Source organism: Aquarana catesbeiana, linkage group LG04, assembly GCF_042186555.1.
Source record: "Aquarana catesbeiana isolate 2022-GZ linkage group LG04, ASM4218655v1, whole genome shotgun sequence".
Lineage (NCBI taxonomy): Eukaryota > Metazoa > Chordata > Amphibia > Anura > Ranidae > Aquarana > Aquarana catesbeiana.
The window spans coordinates 227723651-227748203 of NC_133327.1; the positions used below are offsets into that span (position 1 = coordinate 227723651).

General features: G+C 40.5%; 1 protein-coding gene across 1 annotated transcript in view; it reads right to left on the reverse strand.

Moving 5' to 3' along the window:
* Window positions 1–1627: 1627 nt before the first annotated feature.
* LOC141141222 (uncharacterized) overlaps window positions 1628–24553 on the reverse strand; it is a 34197-nt gene continuing 11271 nt past the window's right edge. Inside the window, exons 3-5 of the mRNA XM_073628907.1 lie at window positions 14289–14969; window positions 1950–2026; window positions 1628–1846 (exon numbers count right to left, since the gene is read on the reverse strand). Coding sequence (XP_073485008.1) covers window positions 1628–1846; window positions 1950–2026; window positions 14289–14969 — 977 coding nt within the window. The remainder of the gene's footprint in view (window positions 1847–1949; window positions 2027–14288; window positions 14970–24553) is intronic.

The window sequence follows — 24553 nt, forward strand, 5'->3', positions numbered from 1 at the left end:
GAACAGTTATGTTTAAGTCTACAAAACTGACTTCTAGGGATATTGTTTACCCAATGGGGATGATGACAACTCTTAAAATGTAAATAGGTGTTGCCAGTGGTGGGCTTTACGTAATTCTGTGCACAGATGATATTGTTTTGATGGACTAATTCTAGATGCAAAAAGGCAAGCTTAATACTATATATACAGATATGGAGGTAAAAGACAGTTGGTATTGCAGTGTTTTATAAAAGCTAGAATGGATGATTTTGGACCATCCCAGATGATGACCACATCATCAATATAACATCCGTAATAAACGAAATGAGACGCATATGGATTATTATGCCAAATGTGGTGGTGTTCCCAGTAACCCATAGTGAGGTTTGCGTAGCTAGGGGCAAAATTTGCCCCCATAGCTGTGCCCTGGGTCTGGATATAGAAGTCACCATTAGACTCAAAATAGTTGTGTGTTAGACAATATTCTAGGATTTCCAAAAAAAGTGTATTTGTCATGGATTGAGTAGTGGTTCCCCAATAAGTGCTGTACGGCCTGTAGTCCAACAGTGTGTGGAATTGAGGTATACGGGGAAACTACATCCAATGAGAGCCAGCGATATGTCGGCTCCCAAGAATAATGCTGTAACACAGTAGATCAGCCTGCCAGGAGGGTTTACTGAGTCCTTATGTATCTTGGGGAGGTGATAAAAATAGGCCTGTTGATAGTCCCTTTAGTGTGTATAATGATGAAATTGATGTTGAGGATCCTGTCAGTATTGACTCTAATTATGAGTTATTTACACAGCATCTTCAAACATCTCCCCCAGTAGCACATACATCATTAAAACCTAAATCCTCCTTTTATCCTACCAAGTCAAAGGGACCCTATTTGTAAGCCTTTTATAGAGTAGTGTTTGCGGATTTCCAAAAACGTTGTCAAAAACCTGTTAACAAAAAATATAGTCAGCATAACCTAACTTCTGGAGAATTAATCTCTTTAAAACAATTTTTAGATAATCCAGATCTTGTAATCAAGCAAGCTGACAAGGGCGGAGGAATTGTCATTTTAGACAAATCCACCTATGTAGCTGAAGCTTTGAGTCTACTTTCCGATAGCAAAACCTACAAAAAATTGCCTTGTGACCCCCTGCCTTCTTTTCGTACAGAAGCCGAGATCCTAATTACACATGCCATTACAGATTGTGTTCTTGATAAAAAAGAGACTGCCTTTATACGTAAAGAATTCTATAGTACGCCCTATTTCTATCATTTACCTTAATTGCATAAAGACGCACAAAATCCGCCCAGTAGACCCATTGTGGCTTCCATGAATAGCATCAGTAGTGGTTTTTCCTTATATGTAGACTCCTTCCTGCAACCCTTGGCTCAGGCTTTATAGTTATATATACGCGACTCCACACATTTGATGGAACTTTTATCTCCCTATACTTGGACTGATAGTTACTCCTGGTTATCCCTTGACGTAAACTCCTTATATATGTCCATCCCACATGATGTAGGGCTATTGGCTGTGCAAAACTTTTTACTATCAGATCCCATGCTTAACACCAGACAGGCTGCTTTTATCCTGGACGCCACGTCCTTTTGCCTCACTCACAACTATTTTCACTTTGAAGGTCAGTTCTACCTACAGACCCATGGTACCACTATGGGAGCCAATTTTGCCCCATCTTATGCCAACTTGACCATGGGCCATTGGGAGAATGTATTTATTTGGAATAATAACCCCTTTGCCCAACACATAGTCTTCTTTGGTCGCTATGTCATCGTCTGGGATGGTTCCCCCTCCCAGGTTGATGACTTCGTCATCCACTGTAACACCAATGAGGCTTTCTTTTTCAGCAGTCTGGAATAAGGACAGTTTAGCCTTTCTTGATTTAGAGCTTAACCATGAAGGCGATAGAATTTTTGCTCGCAATTACACTAAGGCTACTGCAGGTAATTCTTACCTGCACTATGACAGCTGTCACCATCCGTTGTGGAAGAACAATATTCCGAAAGGACAGTTCTGCAGACTCAGGCAAAACTGTACAAGAGTTTGTGATTATATTACCCAGAGTACACATAATAAATTAATTGAGAAAGGCTATCCCCTACAACTGATAGAACAGGCCTATAACCAATATCTTCCGGGCAAGAAACCTAAGGCCATTAAACCCCCAGAAGAGTCAGAGGTACGGTTTGTTACAGGGTTCCATAGTCAATATAAAGAGATGGAACATATACTCCGTAAACATTGAAACATCCTAAAGCAAGACCCTCACTTGAATACCACCCTGTGCCAAAGACCTAAGGTCACTTACAGAAGGGCTCCTACATTAAAAAACAAAATAGCACCCAGTAAGCTAAAATTCATGACAAAAGATGACCCCCTCTGTCTCATCCCTTTAATAGGAATGTACAGATGCAATAAACCGTTGTGCTTGACTTGTGGATTTGTCAATCATGGACAAAAGAGTTTTACCCACAAGGGTAGACTCTTCCTCTTTGACAAATTTCACAACTGCTCCAGTGATTATGTGATGTATTGCCTCACATGTATCGCAAAACATTCTGGATCTACACCCTTGACACGCTTGCCCCCAATGGACTCAATGAGGAACTTGAAATGAATACCATTCTTTAAAATAATTTAGTTTTTGAATAATATTTTTTACAACATTTTTATTTTCTATTTTTTCTTTTCTGTTTTTTTGTTGAGGTAATTTCACGTTGCCTATCATATCTGGTGATTTAGCGATAATTATCGTTACCCCATTTTATGCACTTTTGCTAGATGCATGTGTGCATGCAACAATAGGTGCAGCACACATTGCATTTCTTGCGTATTAAGCATGTATCATACACGTTTCTCACCAACCTTTTCTGATGCGATTTTATTTGCATGTTACCTAGCATATTGTGCACACCATGCACAACTGTTGGGTTTGGTATGACTACGCGCACATGCATTTATTCCATTGTCTTCTAACTATCCACTTTCCCTTGCTTTCATTATATTTTGTTAGGAATCTACCATTACCATATTGAATTTCTTGCTTTTAATAATTATTCTTTATCTATTATCAATATTTTTATTCAATGACATTTTTTAAAAAACTTCCATTCCTTTTATTTAGTAGCCCCTCCAGTAATATTTGTTATAAATTTATTTTAATGTTTTAAAATTATTTTTTTCTCTTTTGATATATGTTTTAACTAGATATAGTGATCATTATTACCATTATATTACCTTTTAAGCACAGTATGCACCTATCACAGAATATATAAACCTTGATATCCCAAATACATTTTGTATGTCATATACACATATCTTCTTACACATATAGAGATCGCAACTTCCTGAGTATACATGACTGTTTGCGGTATACCCACCGCTGATTAATCAATCAGCTGTGAGTGTCTTCAGCCAGCAGAGGGTTCCCATAAATAGTTCCTTACTCTTTCCCTATCTTTACACTTGAAAAAGGAGCGCACATGCGCCTTACAGACCTTGCGCGCACTCAGAAACGCGTTGCGTTGTTTCCAGCTACTGATGTCACAGGCCGCTTCCTCGGTTTGCTGCTCTGCTCCTCTGCAAGACAGGCCGTGTTCCGTCCCGGATCTCCACCAGATTGCGGCATAGGTTTGGGGCTTTCCTGGGAACTGGTGTTCATCCCTCCACTCTCTTCTGAAATACACCATCCTACCCAGAACATCGTTTTTACATGTAAGTGGATACTTTTAACTTGTCAATTGCAATAAACCTTTTTACTTAGAGGCGCTCCTCTCCTTTTGTTTTTTCTCCATGCCATCATGGATGCGGAGCGGCCCAAAAAGAAGATGAAGACAAGAAGATGAAGAGAAGAAGATGAAGAGAAAAATATGAATAGAGAAGCGTCACACAGCGGGAGCCTTCCATCCAATCATGGATGCGGAGCGGCCCGAAAAGAAGATGAAGATAAGAAGATGAACAGAAGAAGATGCCACAGAGGGAGATGCTGGACGAGAACACCGGAGAAAGACGCAGAGGATCGGAGGAAGAAGAAGATGGAGGAAAAAACCAAAGGAAGATAGAAGAAAGAAGAAAGATGATAGAAGATGGAAAAAAGAATACTTTAAATAAAGGAATTGTCAAAAACTGTCTCTTGTCATTTTTAACATTTTTGACAGTTTTTTGTGAAATGGTAGGTTACCATTTCACACAGGGGGGGCCGGGATCTGGGGGTCCCCTTGTTAAAGGGGGCTTCCAGATTCTGATAAGCCCCCCGCCCGCAGACCCCCACAACCACCGGCCAAGGGTTGTGGGGATGAGGCCCTTGTTCTCATCAACATGGGGACAAGGTGTTTTGGGGGGCTACCCCAAAGCACCCTCCCAATGTTGAGGGCATGTGGCCTGGTACAGTTCAGGAGGGGGGGCGCTCTCTCATCCGCCCTCTTTTCCTGCGGCCTGCCAGGTTGCGTGCTCGGACAAGGGTCTGGTATGGATTTTTGGAGGGACTCCACGCCAATTTTTTTTTTATTTTGGCGCGGGGTTCCCCTTAAAATCCATACCAGACCTGAAGGGTCTGGTATGAATTTTGAGGGGGACCCCTACATCATTTTTTTTTTAATTTTGACCGGGGTTCCCCTTAATATCCATACCAGACCTGAAGGGCCTGGTATGGAATTTAGGGGGACCCCCACGCCAGTTTTTTTTTTTAAATTTTGGTTCAGGGTTTCCCTGTGGGGAAATCCCATGCAGTTTTTATCAATTAACTTTTATGTGTATTGTTGGACCGGCAATTCATTAATAGCCACGAGTAGTTTTAAATTACTTTTTTTCCTTTGAAATGTCATTTTGCTGTCAGACTGTTCTAAACACGGGAAACATGCGCCCTTTTACAGGCATACTATAGACACCCCCCAGGTACAAAATTTAAAGGAATATTACACTTTTATTGTTTGACTTTAAGCATTATTAAAATCACTGCTCCCGAAAAAACGGCCGTTTTTAAAACTTTTTTTTGCATTGATCCATGTCCCCTGGGGCAGGACCCAGGTCCCCAAAAACTTTTTATGACAATACCATGCATATAAGCCTTTAAAATTAGCACTTTTGATTTCTCCCATAGACTTTTAAAGGGTGTTCCGCGGCTTTTGAATTTGCCGCGAACACCCCAAATTGTTCGCTGTTCGAAATGGTGAACAGCCAATGTTCGAGTCGAACATGAGTTCGACTCGAACTCAAAGCTCATCCCTAGTGGTCAAGTACAAATGCTTGCATAATATGCAGTGAGTCTATACAATATCTGTGGAAGCTTTTTTTAAAATATCACACTCTAATTGTTATTTCTTAAAAATGTACTTATCTCTCTATCTTATGTTGCTGCCCTGTGCCCCAATACAACAGTTTTTATTCTCAGCGGCCAATGTGCCATATGTTTGGCTGTTGTCTCTAAAACACGGCCCTGTAATTTTTTAAGGTTTGCCTCATCTGTGGAATGTCGGTTTGTGGTTTTGAGGTGTTTTGGTTTATTTTGAGTAGATGTTTCATTAACCTATTTACACAGTAGAGTTCAGTACTGAATAGAGAATCACAAAATTGTGGCTTGTTTTGACACTAGTAATTTGTGTGAAGTTGATGGCTTTATCTTTATTTTTTCAAAGTGTTAATGAAAGTATTGCTTTCCAAGAAATTGTAGTTATATTGTTTCTGCTACTTTCACTACTCAGTTATGGGCTATCAGCTACTGCAGCCTACTAAAAAGACTTAAATAGTGTGCATCGCTTGTACAGTTGTGTCTTTTTTGGTGAAATAACAAAACTCTAATTAGGATTTTTTGATTAAAACCTGCCTGGTCTCTCGCTTTTAAAAGGGGGCCTATTAGGCCACTTACAAAGATGCATCAAGTCTCTACATTTCTGGCTTTTTTATGTGAAATAATATACTCTAAATTTGATTTCCTTATTACAAACTTGCTTAGTCTCTCCCTCTTAAAATGCCACCTAGTAAAAATGTTTACACACTGTACAGTGAGTCTGTAAACATATCTTGCTGCTGTATGTAAGAAAAACACCAGATCTTGTTTTTTTTTTTTCTTTTGTTTGTTTTGAATAAAGGGGATTTTCTAAATGCCATGGCAGCTATGGCAGACAGAGAAAAAAAAATGGAGGTGCCTTGGTGCCATGTTTTCCCAAATAAGCACAGTTTTGTCTGTGTTAGGTATAACGGTGACGTCAACCACGTACGACAAGACTAGAAAAGGCCAGTTCAGAACCAAGCACGGCACCCTTTGGGCTCCTTTTGCTAATCTCGTGTTAGTAAAAGTTGGGTGAGAGACGATTCACGCTTTTTCAGACTCGTGGCTTTCAGATCGTTTTCTGCCGTTCAGTTTGTGCTTGTGGGTTTGTATCTGCTCTTCAGTGCGTGCAAGCAAGTTCCGCGTGACTTATAGTCATTGTGTTCTTGTTCGTTACTGTTTTTCAGGTCGCTCTTCACAGGCCTTGCTGTTCTTCAGTGCGTTCTGTTACTTCGTTCTGAGCAGCCGACCATTTTCTAGCCATGTTGCGTATACGTACTCCTCGTAGAGTTTGTGCTGTGCGGGTGCTTGGTGTTGGGGTTCTGACCTTGACACAAGTTCAGTCCATGAACAGGGTGGGGAGGAGTTCATGGACCAAGAATTGGTTGCTTCAGCGTGACCAGTTCTCTCATATGCCTTTGCTCCGTGAGATCCGTGAGAATAATCCTGATGATTTCAGGAACTTTCTCAGGATGACGGACCCTGTATTTCACCGTCTGCTGGCTTTGCTGACCCCCTATATCAGCAGGCAGGTTACCTGCATGAGGCAAGCCATTACTGCAGAGCAGAGGCTCGTCGCTACCCTGCGGTACTTGGCGACAGGGAGAAGCCTTCAGGACTTGAAGTTGTCGACAGGAATCTCCCCCCCAGGCTCTGGGTATCATTATCCCGGAGACCTGTTCTGCCATCATACAGGTCCTGCAGAAGGAGTATATGAAAGTAAGATTTTTATCCTTTAATATCACATTTTATTGTATTGAATGTTTGATAATGTATTGTATTTCTTTCCTCATTCCCTAATTACCATGATTGTAATATGCTGTGAATGTCCCCTTCGTCCTCATGCATGCTGGATTTTTCTGTAATTATTTTTGTAGTCCTTCATACAGATTGGCCTTCAATAACCTCCCCAGCATGTTCTCCTGCCCTATATTCACCTCATGTAGTCACTTAACAATGTATTTTGTCAGCTCCATAGTAGTGCTTTACCCCAAACACTATGATGTGATTTGTGCTTTAAATTCAGGCAGAGTGCCAGAGGCTTTTTTTGTGGTGTCCCCAAATCATTTTTAGTAACCCTCCCTCCCCCCAAACTGCTAAGTCAGCTGATCCCAATTCTCTATCTATCCTCAATCATCTATCTGCTGACTTTGCCAAACCCATACACACTATACCCATCTCTTTTGTGCTCAGATGTATGGATGAATTCCCCAAAGCATGTAGTGCAAGGGCCTGCCTGTATACTTTCAAATGGTACTGTTTAAAGTTTTTGTAATCTATTATTATCTTGACAGGTAATAGCAGAATGTCCAAATGTCCTCAAATGTGTATTTATATCTTTGTATTATGACACTTCTTACCTGTCCAGTGGGCTGCCAATAGTGTAACTAAGGAGGGGCTGTTCCAAGGAATACCCCGTATTTAGGCATTCATCTATCAATGAAATGGAGAGGGTTACCTGTCCAAGATTCCCCCCCTATAATGTTAGAAATGGCCCATGAGAGGGGGGAGGGGGAATATGATAGGTGTACCTTATACTTTGGTGTTGTTAAATTCCCCTTAATAAATGCTATCTGGAGGTTGGCCAAGAATGTTTGTGTCTAATCTGCTTGCCATGTTTATGTGCAAAAATACTAATTTTTTTTGTTTTCCTCAACAGTTTCCTTCCACGCCACAGGAATGGCAGACTGTGGCCTCCCACTTTGCCCAGCGGTGGGACTTTCCTAACTGCGGAGGGGCAATTGATGGGAAACACGTCCACATCGTCCCACCACCCAACTCAGGGTCATACTATTTCAACTATAAGGGGTTCAATAGTATTGTGATGTTGGCGGTGGTGTCGGCTAATTACGACTTCTTGTATATGGACGTGGGGAAGAATGGCCGGATTTCCGATGGTGGAGTCATTGCCCAGATGGAGTTCTACAGGTGTCTCCAGAATGGCAGCTTGGACTTGCCACCTCCAGAGGACAATGTGGAAGGACTCCCATTCGTCTTTGTTGTAGATGAAGCATTTGTGCTGGGGGACCATCTTATGCGGTCATTCCCGATGAGGACCCTCACCCCGGAACAGAGGGTTTTTAATTACCAGCTGGCCAGAGCCAGAAGAGTGGTGGAGAACACATTTGGAATCATGGCCAGCCAGTTCCGCCTATTTTTGACACCCATACATATGGCGGAGTATAAACTTAATCATATAATCCTGGCCTGCTGTGTTCTACATAACTTTTTATGCCAACATTCTGCCAACTATGCTTGCTCAGTTGGGCCTGAGGCCGGAATTCTACATGATACAACCCTGTCGGCGCTTGAAAGTGGCCGTCCTGGCTTGCCCTCCCTGAGTGCCCGTGATGTCCAGTTAAGATGCCTTGAGTTCTTTGCGGGTAGGGGGGCCATCAATATGCCAGACAATTTGTGAAGCATTTATCAAATTAAAAAAAAAAAGCTAATCTTTGGTGACATTTACTGCTTGTGTTTGTTTTAGCTGACCCTGACAGCAATGTGGGGAGTCCTGAAAATGGCGTGATTGTGTAACCTTTTATACAAAGCACTGTTGGGTGTTATTTACTAAAGGCAAAGACACTTTGCACTACAAGTGCACTTGAAATTGCACTGAAACTGCACTTGTAGTGCAAAGAGGATTTGCCCTTAGGAAATAACCCCCATTTTCACAGAAAACAGCAATTACATCACCACAAAAGTATTGTAGCGTTCAGACAATAATCCACACATTCTTGATTAACAAACTTTTTAATACCTGCACAATCACATGTGCATTTAGAAAAGGTTTTTAAAACAAACCAACATGTTTGTTGTATAACAATTTTTGGGGTGGCATTATCAAAAATAGAAATGTCCATTTACGATAAAACAGCCCTGTGTTAAACCAACAAGAAAGACAAAAATCTAGAACTTACAAAGTTCACATATGGTAAAACTTGAAGGCAATATCAGACATGAGTATTTTGGAACTGTGTTTGATATTGCGATCAGATGGGGTGAAGTCACCCCTTGAAAAGCCAAATTTGGAAGATGCACACCAATTTACGAATGTCAACATGTGCTAGCTGCCATCACGGGGGATCAAGGGACGTGTTTTGGGGGAGCAACCCCTTCCTCACCTCTACTTTATTATTGAGGAAGGGGTTGCACCCCCAAAACGCGTTCATTGATCTCCTCGTGATGGCAGATAGCACATGTTGGCACACTGTGTGCATCCTCCAAATTTGGCTTTTCGAAACATCGCTAAAAAATTTTTAAGATTGTAGCACACAAAAAAACAAAGTGATTTTGTGGGGTTTTAAATTCGTCCCAAAACATCAATGATGTTATTATTTTTTTGAATAACATCATTGAGTTTTTTCTTGAGGTTTTCCAATTCTAAATTACACCCCATGATCTCCCCGATCAGGATCTGGGCACTTTCTGATGTGAAAGGATCTCGATCCACAACATCACGATCACCTAAAAAGAGAGAAACCAAACAAAAACAGGTCTTACCTGAGTCTGTGGTCGCTGACACTCACCTGTTGTGGTGCCAATTTCCACCACATCTTCTTCTTCCTCCTGCTCAGCTTGGGTTGGGGGTATTTCCCCTTCTTACAGAGGTGGGGGGTCTCTGGTCTCCTCGGATGAGGGGTGTCCTCCGAGTCTTTTCTCCCCTATGTAAAACAAAAATGGTATAATTAGCACACAGATATTTGATGGCAGAACTATAAATAGGAAACATTGCTTGGAAGTGGGGTACAATTGTCTATTTGGGCAGAGTTCCAAGATGTAGCATTTTTATTGTCCTTTGTCAAGCTTCAATACTTTACCTGTCTTGTACAAGCTTCACAGATGGAGACCCCCCTATAGTATACAATGTAACAAATAATGATAAAAAGAAGGAAACCCTGGGATGGTACGGGTGAATGGGAAGGGAGTAAGCAATGGGTAAATCAAGGTAAAGGAAAAAGAAACATACTAAATATTGTAATTGGTATGAGGAATGCCCAGAAATAGTAAAAGAAAAAAATACTTTATTAGAATATACAAAACATGGTTATAAAAGTAATGACCAATGCATACAAAATACCTAAACCACGCAAATGTGTATACTGGTAAGGGAAAGCATAAACATGCGTGGTATAAAGGAGCCCAACATGTTTCGGATAGGAATAAAAATTCAGTTCCTTCTTCAGGGGTTTCCTGTAAGGATTTTTTGTATGATCTGGGGGAAGTATATTGATAAAACATACCAGTCATTAGTATATGTACATATATACACATACACATGCACATACATATCATAAGTATATCTCATAGGTATAGAGGGTGTAGAGGAGCAGAATTATTGGAGACAAAAAGAAAAAAAAAAAACATGTATATGAAATGAAAAGAGAATGATAGTAGAGAATAGTATATAGCATTATAGGGACTTACTAATTCAAACACTTAGCTGCATACAGAGCAACAGGCTATGGTCTGACAGTCTGCCAACAGGTACTTCAGGTCAACATCACCATGGTTCATTGCAGATTCAGATATGAGTAACACATGTGTGGATATATATAAAGTGGAGGTCTGAACTCAAAGATGGTATAGAGATTTGCTGATATATATCAGGAGGAGGTCATTGATGCCAATTAGGTACGGCGAGGTAGGTCAAACCATCAGCGTCCACGAGGAACAACCAATGCAAAGAGGGGAATGTACATCCCTACATAAAAAATAAAAAATAAAATAATATAATACTATTGGAGTATAGATGTCAAGGGTCCATAAAGTAACAATCCATACATAAATAAATATTAAATGTGCAATGGATGTAATGTAATAAGTTGTAGCAAGGAAGGGAAGAAAGGGGGGGGGGGAGAGGGGAAGGGGGGGGAAGAGGGGAAGGGGGGGGGGAAGGGGGGGGAAGAGGGGAAGGGGGGGGGAAAGGGGGGGGAATGGAAAGAGGGGAAAGGTTGGCCAAGGTTGGGGCATATATACATATACATATATATACACATATATATATATACACACATACATATATATATATATATATATATATATATATATATATATATATATATATATATATATATATATATATATATATGTATATACATACACACATATATACATATATTAATATAATATGTAATGCATGAATGGATATATAGGAATAGTGGGTGTCTAGGGCCAATGCAAGCATATTTATCCCCGACAGTCATGTCCTATAGTATGCAGCATACAGTCAAAAAACTTTTAATGTAGATAAAATAGGTTAGGTGAGGATATGCCCAGTACACGTTGCTCTATGCAGTCATGATATAGGCAAAGAAAAAAAAAAAAAAAATATTGGGAGTAAAGCTTACTTACAGATTGTGGGATGTATGGAATCACAACCTCCAGCCTGGCGTCCAAACCTGGATATGCAGGACAAATGTGTTTGCATTTGGAGGTTTTTTAAATGCAAAGAGCAAATGAGGAGGGAGTGGTAACACCTGTGTTGGGCGGGGAATGTGTATTAATGACAACTGAAGGTACTAGCTAGTGAAACTGGGTGTGAGTAAGACCCGGCGTCCACCCCCTCCGCTGAACAGTGTCAGCAGAGGATGTAATGTGCGCCGGGAAGTTGTTCCCCCAGCGCCGGAGCGTCCGGCGTACACCGCGTCAACGGGCGCGGCGACGTCAGATGTCGCAGCGCCGCCGACACAGGAAAGGAGGACTCAGTAAGGCCGCCCCGGATGGCAGCCGCTATGCGCAGGCGCAAGCGGCGAACCAATGGGTGGCCGAGAGTCCTAAGTATGGCTCCACTATCGAAGGATGTGGAGCCTACCTGTGCCGGGGGACATGATGCTGGCGATAAGCGCACCATGGCCGATCCCACGGCAATATACTAAAATAGGGCAGGCCATCCACATATAAAGATTAGTATAATATATGATAGGTGATCCTGTAAGACCAAAGGGAGGAGCAGCAGAGTGTCAGATTAAGCGCAATATACAATCATGTATAAGCAATATATACACACATCTACATGCAATGTACAATGTATATTTGATCTGTACAATGAGCCCAACATACAGTCATGTATTAGATAACCAGAGGCATATTATATAAATACCGATGGAGTTACAAGTATCAATGTAGCATTGTGTCTCATAAAGCAAACAAAACGCATACATATGTAAAACGCATACATCATGTAACCTCATTATAAATGAAAAAGACTTTTTGAAAAGAGATAAATACAATTTTTTACATAATCTAAACATACATATATAAAGTACTGTATGATTAAGTGCGATAGGCAGACTTTTGCTAAATGGTCGGCTGATAAGATCAAATTAGGTGGTTATAGATCCCTCTCATAGCCCCCTGACGTAAAGCCTTCTAAAAATGGTTTAAAGCTTAATATTTCATTAAGACCTGGGGGTGAGGTGGCATTTAAATTTGCAATCCATCTCATCTCTCGTTGGAGGAGCAGTTTATTAAGGTCTCCACCTCTACAAGTCTGATGGATACGGTCTAAGGCTGTAACTGAGATTCTGGGAAAGCGTTTACAATGGACTAACTTAATGTGTCGGCCCCATGGGGAATCGGGGTCTTTTGATTTCAATGCCGCTATGTGTCGATATAGGCGCTTACAAAGTTTCTGAATAGTTTTGCCAACATAGAAACAACCACACTCGCACAGTATTAAATACACTACAAGTGTGGTCTGGCAATTAACATAATGTCTGGGGAAAAATGTCCACCCATTAGGGAGGCGCGGATTTATGTTGGTATTGATATACCTGCAGTAGCCACACGACCCACATGGAAAGGTGCCAAATGTATTACATGGGTCGCCACGAGTGCGTCCCTTGAACTCGCTCTTAACCAAGCGATCCCCGACTGAGGTGTTGCGTCTAAAAGTGATTAAGGGGTTGGGGGAAACAAAGGGGCCCACCAAGGGGTCATTGGTTAGTATATGCCAATATTTAGCAAAAATCTGCCTAATCTCTGTATGTTCATTGGAAAATGTAGTCATTATCCTGGTATAAGGATTGTTATCACGATTGGCTCTGTTGCGTGGTTGTATTAATGCCTGTCTGTCCCGACTATTAGCTTTGTTAAAGGCTCGTTTTAAACTCTTGTGGCTATAGCCTCTGTCCAAGAGGCGATTTTTTAGAGCTCTGGCCTCACGTAAGAAATTGTCATTGTTAGAACAATTTCTTTTTATTCTGAGGAATTGACTGAATGGGATGGAGTTAATTAATTGTCTTGGATGGAAGCTATCCGAATGTAGGATAGTGTTCCTAGATGTGTGTTTGCGGTGAAGTTTGCAAGCCAAAAGATTATTTGTATTCTTGAATATCTCAACGTCCAGAAAGGTGATTGAGGTATGGTCATGCGTCATAGTAAATTTTAAGTTGAATTCGTTGCGATTAAGTATGGTTAAGAAATCGTGAAGTAAGTTGACTGGTCCCTCCCATAAGACGAGGATATCATCGATGTACCTGCGCCACATGGTAATATGGCGCAGGTACATCGAGAGACCGTCATCGTTGAACAAGGTCTTTTCCCATTCCCCCAGGTACAGATTGGCGTAGCCAGGGGCACAGCAAGTGCCCCTGGCTACACCCTGCACCTGGAGGAAATACTGTCCATGAAAACTAAAAACATTGTGTTGAAGAATATAATCCAATGACTGTAATATAAAGTCATTGAATGCTTTCTCAGAAGGGGTAGTTTGTGACAAAATGCGTTGAATGCACGCTAAGCCTGTGCTATGCGGTATCGAGCTGTACAATGTTTCAACGTCAATAGAGACCAAGATCGTATGGTCAGATACTTGGACTCCATTGATAGTTTGGAGTAGATGGATGGTGTCTCTTAAATAAGATGGTAGGGCCGATACTAATGGTCTGAAATATTCATCAACAACCTTAGATAAGTTTTCAGTGATGGAGCCATTGCCCGACACGATGGGTCTGCCCGGTGGGTCTATGGAATTTTTATGAATTTTGGGGAGGGAATAGAATGTGGGAATCATGGGGAATGCAGTACGGATGTATTTCCACATTTGGTTGGAAATGATGTTATTATTTAATGCTCGGTCAACGAGAATGTAAAATTCCTTGTTGAATCGAGTAATTGTTTGGAATTCAATGGGTCTATACCAGTCTGTATTATTCAATATTTTCATACACATGGATATGTATTGCTCATTGTTCATCAGAACGATGTTACCGCCCTTATCTGAAGGTTTGATAACTAAGTCAGAATTTTGGGCTAGGTCATTCAGAGCTATTCGTTCGTTCGTAGTTAGATTATCAACTACTTGGGAGTTGGTACTCATACTTTTAATCTCTTGGGTGATTAATTTTAGAAAAGTCGCTATCCCATGATTGGAAGATGGGGCGGGGTAGAGATCTGACTTTTTCTTTAATTTAGAAGCTTGTTGTGCCGTGGTAATCGGGTTAGTTGGTGTGTTTAAGCAAGACTCCAAATCAATGATATCGATGAGGTCTCGGGTGTCGCTCTCCTCTAAGAGTGAATTTAAATCTGCTAGTGCTTGGCGTTCTTTGGCTGTTTGAAAAGTGGTTAAGTTTGCATCACTTTTGCTAAACATGCTCTGAAGTTGGAGCTTGCGAGTAAACAGGTGTACATCTTTTATTATTTCAAATTTGTCAGTTTTTCGGTTAGGGCAAAATGTAAGGCCCTTGGATAATACAGAGGATTCATCCACTGTGAGAGGGTATGAAGAGAGATTAATTATGTTATATAATTGGGGTTCGGTGTGTTCTATGTTGGGATCGTGGAGGGGGTATTCAAGTTTTTTGGCTGAAACAAACTCGGAACTTGTGGTAGATGGAATTTCTTTGGTGATTGAACCGGCGGGATTTGGACCAGGAGTATTATCAGGGAGGGTAGATTTTTTAATGGGAGTTTTATATGTTCGGGTTCTTTGATTTCGTTTGGGCCTCCCCTCAGAGCTGTCCCCATCCCTTTGTCGTTTTTGTTTTTTTGTATGTCTATTGGTTTTAGGGAATGAGTGTGACACATTTGATGCTACGGATGAGGTATCGGAAGCATCTGATTGGTAGTTGTTTTGTTTGTAGCGACTTTGGCGATTTCTAGTGTTAGATTGTTGGTGCCACTTATAGGCCCTTCCTTCTTGGAAGGCCTGTTTGTCGCGTAGGAATTTGTTTTCCTTTTTAGGAAGGATGCTCTTTGCATTTAAAAAACCTCCAAATGCAAACACATTTGTGCTGCATATCCAGGTTTTGACGCCAGGCTGGAGGTTGTGATTCCATACATTCCACAATCTGTAAGTAAGCTTTACTCCCAATATTTTTTTTTTTTTTTTCTTTGCCTATATCGTGACTGCATAGAGCAACGTGTACTGGGCATATCCTCACCTAACCTATCTTATCTACATTAAAAGTTTTTTGACTGTATGCTGCATACTATAGGACATGACTGTCGGGGATAAATATGCTTGCATTGGCCCTAGACGCCCGCTATTCCTATATATCCATTCATGCATTACGTATTATATTAATATATGTATATATGTGTGTATGTGTATATATATATATATATATATATATATATATATATATATATATATATATATATATGTGTATGTGTGTATATATATATGTGTATATATATGTATATGTATATATGCCCCAACCTTGGCCAACCTTTCCCCTCTTTCCATTTTCCCCCCTCCCCCCCCTTTCCCCCCCCTCCCCCTTCCCCTCTTCCCCCCCCCTTTCTTCCCTTCCTTGCTACAACTTATTACATTACATCCATTGCACATTTAATATTTATTTATGTATGGATTGTTACTTTATGGACCCTTGACATCTATACTCCAATAGTATTATATTATTTTATTTTTTATGTAGGGATGTACATTCCCCTCTTTGCATTGGTTGTTCCTCGTGGACGCTGGTGGTTTGACCTACCTCGCCGTACCTAATTGGCATCAATGACCTCCTCCTGATATATATCAGCAAATCTCTATACCATCTTTGAGTTCAGACCTCCACTTTATATATATCCACACATGTGTTACTCATATCTGAATCTGTAATGAACCATGGTGATGTTGACCTGAAGTACCTGTTGGCAGACTGTCAGACCATAGCCTGTTGCTCTGTATGCAGCTAATTGTTTGAACTAGTAAGTCCCTATAATGCTATATACTATTTTGTAAAATTATGGCATATTTTGAGTTTTTATTAGTATTGCATCTTTATCATTCTCTTTTCATTTCATATACATGTTTTTTTTTTTTTTTCTTTTTTGTCTCCAATAATTCTGCTCCTCTACACCCTCTATACCTATGAGATATACTCATGATATGTATGTGCATGTGTATGTGTATATATGTACATATACTAATGACTGGTATGTTTTATCAATATACTTCCCCCAGATCATACAAAAAATTGTTACAGGAAACCCCTGAAGAAGGAACTGAATTTTTATTCCTATCCGAAACATGTTGGGCTCCTTTATACCACGCATGTGGATGCTTTCCCTTACCAGTATACACATTTGCGTGGTTTAGGTATTTTGTATGCATTGGTCATTACTTTTATAACCATGTTTTGTATATTCTAATAAAGTATTTTTTTCTTTTACTATTTCTGGGCATTCCTCATACCAATTACAATATTTAGTATGTTTCTTTTTCCTTTACCTTGATTTACCCATTGCTTACTCCCTTCCCATTCACCCGTACCATCCCAGGGTTTCCTTCTTTTTATCATTATTTGTTGCAATGTATTATAAGGATGTGGTGAACTGGGTATAAGTTCATTGTTACACTCATATATGGTAGTGCACCATTTTCTATTTAAACTATAGTATACACTGGAGCACCTGTGTGGGGCCCCTAATAAAAAGGGTGTTCTTGTGTCCCACACTAGTGCTCCAGCGTCCAGATGTGAAAACAGCTGCTGAGTGTCCTCTCCTTACACAGAATTTAGTTTGCATTTCATTCTAGTAGCAAACCCATCTACACAACTAAATATTTTTCACATAAGTAGGCCCTAAAAAATGTAGGAAAATGCATATGGCCTAAACAATGGTGTTTTAGAGGCCGAAAGAAAAATGTTTGATACGAACGAATAATGGGCCCATGAACATTAAAGTTGCCATTTTAAACTTTACAACAATTAAGAAAAGCATATGGAGCAGCACGAACGTAATAACGACAAAAAGAATAGGAACACAGGACAACTACTTACTTTTTTGCAGCACTCTCCGGATCTTTCGGTACTGCTCGGGCTCTCTAAATTTCAGGTCCGACCACTGCTTCCTGAGCTGATCTTTCGATCGTCGTACCCCGAAATTCTGGTGCAGACTTTTGACCACTTTTGCAAAGATCTTGGCCTTTCTGATATTGGGGTTGGGGTAAGGCCCATACTTTCCATCATAGTCGGCCTTCTTCAGGATGTCGACCATCTCCAACATCTCCCCAAAGGACATATTTGTGGCCTTAAATCTTCTCCTTCTGGATCGGGACGTGTCCGGATCCGGGCTTTCCTCCTCCTCCTCCTCATTCCTGTAATTAGCACGCACCTGCTGTGTATCCACCATGTGCTCTTCCCCCACTGCGCAGAACGAAAAGGGGCGGGGAATAGACTAGAAAGAATGTCAGGGGCGGGCAGAGTTACACGCATGCGCAGTGTGTATAAAGCGTACCACACGTGCGTATTACGTACGATCTGTGAGCGGAGGAAGGAGCATTGGAGGTGCCGATCGTAAGAACGAAGGTAAGAGACATACTTGTGCCTATACTGCTTCTACATTGAGGCCTATATTGTAACAAGATTAGGAGAGTTTGGCCTGACATTAGGGTTTGTCTTGTGTTGTGTCTTGCAGTGAAAATGGATATCTTTCAAGATACTGACTTCATGGCAATATTCATTGACATGTTCAGGGAGCTGCCTTGTCTGTGGGAGATCAACCACCCACATTATAGGAACCAAACAAGGAGGAAGGCAGCGCTGGATCAATTGTTGGAAATTGTGAAGCAGGTGATCCCCACAGCAGACATCACATATTTGAAGATCCTAATTGGTGGCCTGAGGAGCACATATGTAAGGGAGCACCAGAAAGTCCAGGATTCGCAGAGATCCGGAGCAGCAGATGACATCTATGTCCCCAGGATGTGGTACTATGACAGGCTGCATTTTCTGGCAGGTCAGACTGAACCCAGGTCATCACTCTCCAGTCTTCCTTCCACGCTTCCTTCCCTTCCAGCTGAGGCTTCTGATGCCCAACCTGGGCCTTCCAGACAGCAACATGTGGAGGAGCCCAGCTTGAGCCAGGTATAGCATTCCTCTAAATATTTCTGCTTGTCCAATCAATGATGTTAACTAGATGTTAGTTTGGAGTACTAATTTATGATTGTGATTGATGATGCAAAAACTAAAACCATGTCCCTTTTTCATACACAGGGAAGTCTCAGCCAGGAGGTGGCCGGGCTGAGCAGGCTGCCTGATCTGCAGGTCCCTCCCCTACACCTGGAAAGAGAAAGTGGCAGGAGGAGGAGTGCCCTAGAGGAGGCTGCCATAGGACTCTTTTGGAAGGCTACAGAGGCCCTGGGAGCACCACACACCGTGGAGGATGACTTTGCTGCCATCATTGCCTGTAAAATGCAGAGAATGGAGGAGGGACAACAACTCATGTGTGAGTCCTTAATGTTGGAGGCTCTCAATAAGGGGTTGAGGGCCCAAATAACATCTGATACACACCTTTGTGACCTCACACATGGTCCTCCTCCTCCTCCTGCAGGTCCTCCTCCTCCTCCTCCTTCTTCTCCAGTTCCTACTAGTCCTCCTCCTCCTCCAGGTCCTACTCCTCCTCCTGCCACATCTCCAACAGCAGAGCCACAGCGTGGAAGGAATCGTGGAAGGAAGACCAGAAAGTGATGGCCCTGGGTTCAGTCTGGTCTGGCAAAAGATGCAGCCTCTTGTGGTACCACAGTCTGGGGACACAGATGTCATCTGCTGCTTTCCGGATCTCTGGGACTTCTGGACCAGACTGCACTTCCTTACATATGGACTCCTCAGGCTACCAATTTTGATGTTCAAGAATTGATGTCTGCCCTGGGGGTCAAAGGCTTCGCTAATTTCTGCTGTTTATCCAGTGTTGCCTCCCTCTTTGTTTGGTTCTGAGCCCTTAATAAAGGAATTTTGGTTTGAATTATACTTGCCTATGTGTGTTTTACTTCAAAAAGGACAGTTTGTTTGTGAGGATTCAGGTACATTTCAAATATACAATGTGAAATTAACAAGGGACACCAACACCAAACAATCTCCTTGAGCTTCAATAATAAAAGATATCAATGGTGTTGTGGTAACTTGACACACAAAACACACACAAAAATATTCTGGAGTAAAACTAAAAATAACATTAAACAAAGATCAGCCTTTGAAAAAATACAAACATAAAATCTAAAATAAAAATGGCTTTAAATAAAAAAAAATAAAAAAAAAATTATTTATGTCAGATGTGACAAATAACAATATATTCAGGTAATCCCAATATAAAAAAAATAAATAAGTTTGTGAGAAGTGTGTGTGAATATGAGCAGCAAAACTACTTAATTCTTCTCACATTATAAAGAAGAAGAGAGTGCGCTGTATTAAACCATTTTTAACATTGCAGCGTGACAAAAGTGCTGTATCCATTGCGAACGCTAATTTTACCAGACCGAGCTGTTCCGTGTCGGAACTTCTTCTGAGCATGCGTGGCACTTTGTGCGTCGGAACAGGCCACACACGGTCGGAATTGACGCGATCGGATTTTGTTGTCGGAAAATTTTATAGCCTGCTCTCAAACTTTGTGTGTCAGAAAATCCGATGGAAAATGTCCGATGGAGCCCACACACGGTCGGAATTTCCGACAACACTCTCCGATCGGACGTTTTCTATCGGAAAATACGATCGTGTGTACGGGGCATAAGTGTCAAACCAAAGCAACCTTGTGTGAGGGTTATCAGTCTATGCACTTTGTTTTTGCATCTTCATTTATGCCACCGTTGAGGTGGATCCAGATACCAGGTTTAATAAATGTAATGGCGGCTATGACAAGTGGGGGACAAAATAGGGAGTGCTTTGAAGCACACCACTGTGCACACAAAGGGAAGCTTTGCCTGTTTCAAAAACAATGATCCAACCAAAGCCTTTTTGTGAAAAGGTGGTCAGCCTTTTTCTCCCCTTCAGCTATGCCTAGAGTGTGATGGATCTAGCCACTATCATGTATTGTGGCAAAGAGCTTCTTTTCCACATATCCTTAGAGTGGGGAACTTTGTGCTCTCCCTAGGTTGGTGGAAGTAGATCTCTACATGATTCTCCCCTTGTATCAGAGAGGGGTGAACATCCCCTTGAAGCCTCCCCAAAACTTTACTTTACTTTTCCTCCCAACTTTTAGAACCATGTTACTCCTTCATTTGTCACTACCTTCCCTTCCCCCTGTATTTGGAAAGGGCAAGAAGCCTATGGCCTTAGGCTTTCCCACTGCAACTATGCCTCCAATATGAGGGATAAAGTCACCATCAGGAAATGCAGCAGAGTTTCTTTTGCTGTGCATGCCAGTGTGAAAGCTATATTTTTAAGGCTATTATTCATGGTTAATTCTAAATTGATGACCTGAAGGGGCTTTTAATGAATCCTCTAAGGAAAATTTAGGGTACTGAAGTTTGTTGCTGTTTTTGAGTGCGTGACATTTTAAGGCTGGACATGTTGGATGTCAATTCACTCAGATGAAACGTCATATTTAATATTTTACCAAAAATTTGGGTAACATATTGTGTACGTGTTCCTTAAAATAAACATTAGTGTATTTTTTTACACAATTTTTGCTTAATAAAACTGTGTGCAAATATATGTCTGAAGAAATTGCTGCTGCCTGCCCTTCCCCATGCATTGTGAAAGGGTGGGAGCCATTTTTTTGCATAAGGTCAAAGTGATGTTTAGACCTTGGACTTTTAGTCAGACAGCCCATGATTATATGATTATACACCTAATTTTTGCTGCTACCTGTCCTTCCTCTGACCACATATTTGCCCCCCCCCTACTGCTAGCACCCCAACCCTCCTTCTAGCAGGAGGAGAGGATAAGGGGAAGGAAAAAGTCTCTTGCAAAAAAAATAAAATTATGCTCTCAACTTTATATAAATTGGCCAGTGGCAAAGCAGTTTCATATTAATGTTTGTGGCCATCTATTTTTGCAGTACCACACTGCATTGTAATAAAGCTTTAAATAAATGTCAAAACAGATTGTGCAACCCTACCTTCCCTAAACCCCCTCCCAACCCCATAGTCCTATATAATATAAAAATGTAAAAAAAATAAAATACTTAAGTTATGTGTTTGGGATAAATTGGCCAGCTTTAGGAAAATTTGAGAGCACATGACTTTGCAGTAAGTAGAAAGAACTCTGGAGTGTAAGCTTTTTTTAACTTATACGCTGCTGACAGCACCACTGTGGTCTGTTTCCTCTGCCAGCAACCTATCACCCATGGTAAAAGTAACAACTATTTAGGTAACAAATGCATGAGGAAACGCATGACTCTGCAACACAGAACATGGTAAGGATAGCAATTTAATAAGATAGGTCAGCAGCAACAATCATGCCCTGCTCTTTTCTTTATCCATTTTCTTTTAAAGTACTGCCAATAAAGTCCTGACCTCAACCTGATAGAATACCTTTGGGATGAATTAGAGTTGAGACTGCGAGCCAGGCCTTCTCATCCAACATCAGTGCCTGACTTCCCAAATGCGCTTCTGGAAGAATGGTCAAACATTCCCATAGACACACTCCTAAACCTTGTGGACGGCCTTCTCAGAAGAGTTGAAGCTTTTACAGCTGCAAAGGGTGGCCTAACTCAATGTTGAACCCTACAGACTTATAGGGCGTACACACGATCGGACTTTGTTCAGACATTCCGACAACAAAATCCATGGATTTTTTCTGACGGATGTTGGCTCAAACTTGTCTTGCATACACACGGTCACACAAAGTTGTTGGAAAATCCGATTGTTCTGAATGCGGTGACGTAAAACACGTACGTCGGGACTATAAACGGGGCAGTGGCCAATAGCTTTCATCTCTTTATTTATTCTGAGCATGCGTGGCACTTTGTCCGTCGGATTTGTATACACACGATCGGAATTTCCGACAACGGATTTTGTTGTCGGAAAATTTTATCTCCTGCTCTCCAACTTTGTGTGTCGGAAAATCCGATGGAAAATGTCCGTTGGAGCCCACACACGGTCGGAATTTCCGACAACACGCTCCGATCGGACATTTTCCATCGGAAAATCCGACCGTGTGTACGGGCCATTAGACTGGGATGCCATTAAAGTTCATGCGTCACAATACTTTTGGTAATTTAGTGTATGTGATGTAGTATTGGACACTGTCAATTACAATTTTACTGTTTCAATCTCCCAAACATTTAATTGAAAGGATTGGTGTTTTTCCCATGTCACCCCCTTTTTTTTTTGCATTTTTATATTCATTGCCTATTAGCCTTGAAAATAGTCAGAACCTATTTTTAAGATTCACAAGTGCTACCCCGTGGGCTTCAATAGAGTTTTAATTACAGTCTGCAAATTTGAACTGAATCCAGGACAATTTACTCACTTTGCTATTTTAAAGTAATTGTTTACCTTACAATGCTAACAAACAATAGAGGGTGATTTACTAAAACTAAAGTGTGAATAATCTGGTGCAGCTGTGCATGGTAGCCAATCAGCTTCTAACTTCATCTTGTTCAATTAAGCTTTGACAAAAAAAAATCTGGAAACTGATTGGTTTCTTTGCAGAGCTGCACTAGATTGTGCACTCTCCAGTAATAGTAAATCAACCCCAATAGTGTGGAGTTGAAATTACTACATACTGTCAAGGTTTCTGTCTGTTAGAAAGTTTATTTAATCTAATATCTAATATTTATCAATTAACAAATATTAACAAATGAATGAATGGATTAGATCTTTATAGAATATATATTTATATATTCTAGATATGGAAGAAGTGAAATATATAGGCTTTAATATTTATATGAATGTGTATATATAGTGTTATAAGCTTCATAAGCAATCCTATGGAGAGTTAACATGTGGTAGTAATTAGGAAGTTTAAGTTGGTTTCCTTCACCCTCCCTCATGGCAAACGAGAAGAAAGGTTTCACATTTCTTAGGAATATATATATATATATATATATATATTAAATATACGTATATAAGTTCTTTATACTACAATATTTCTTTTATTGAATAGGATATTAATAAGAACATTGGGTTTTCAATGAATATAATGTATATATTATATTATATAGTAGTTGATTTAGATGTTAAGGGAAACTTATGTTATGTTTATACCAATATAATGCCGAGCTATTCAAATAAAATCTTAAAGTAATAATACTAAATCCTAATATTACTGACTACCTATAATTTACATCAATCTACCTATAAATTAATTACTACAACCTATAATTTACATCAATCTATATAATAGTGCATCAATATACAGTTAAATAGTGGTGGTGAGATATTCCATTCCTATGTAAAAAATCTAGTGAACATTATAATGCAATCTTATGTGATTAAAAGTTGTGATCATAAACATTTAAAAATTGTAATCCTATGCGATCCTCCCAATGACAACCTGTGTAGCATACACACCTCTATATACACATGTTGCATTCATATGCAATAGAGAAGTTTGAAACCCTGTGCGATAATTGCAATAAATGCGACAATTGCAGTGACAACCTGTATCAATCTATATAAAAGGTCATCAATATACAATAATCAATGTAGAAATAAAGTGACATGTGTTTAAAGTGCTCTTGTGCCAAACTAATTCATGCATTAATCTGTGTCCACAAAATCGCAATATAAAGTCCATTCATAACTATTCCATTCTTCTGGTACTCATTGCAAATGATAAAACAAACGATTAGACAGTAAAGTGCTTGTGTCCACTCTTGTGCACCCCCTTTGGTGTATGTGCTCACCTTAGTGCGTGTGACCTTGCACCTAAGCTCGGTCAAACCATGCTTTTAAACCACCTCTGGGTTTATGGCCAGCATTCAGATCCTTGGATGGTTGCTTGCAACAATATTCATATGGAAAACAGAGGAAACTGGCTAGTGTATTGCCATTTTAAAAGTTTTATTCAAAATGAAAATATTCCCTATATTAGGATATTCACATTTAATAGGTGCTATGAGCGCACCTCTCTGTAACAAGCCAAACAAATATAAAGATGCTGTACTGGTGTGACTTCTCCCAC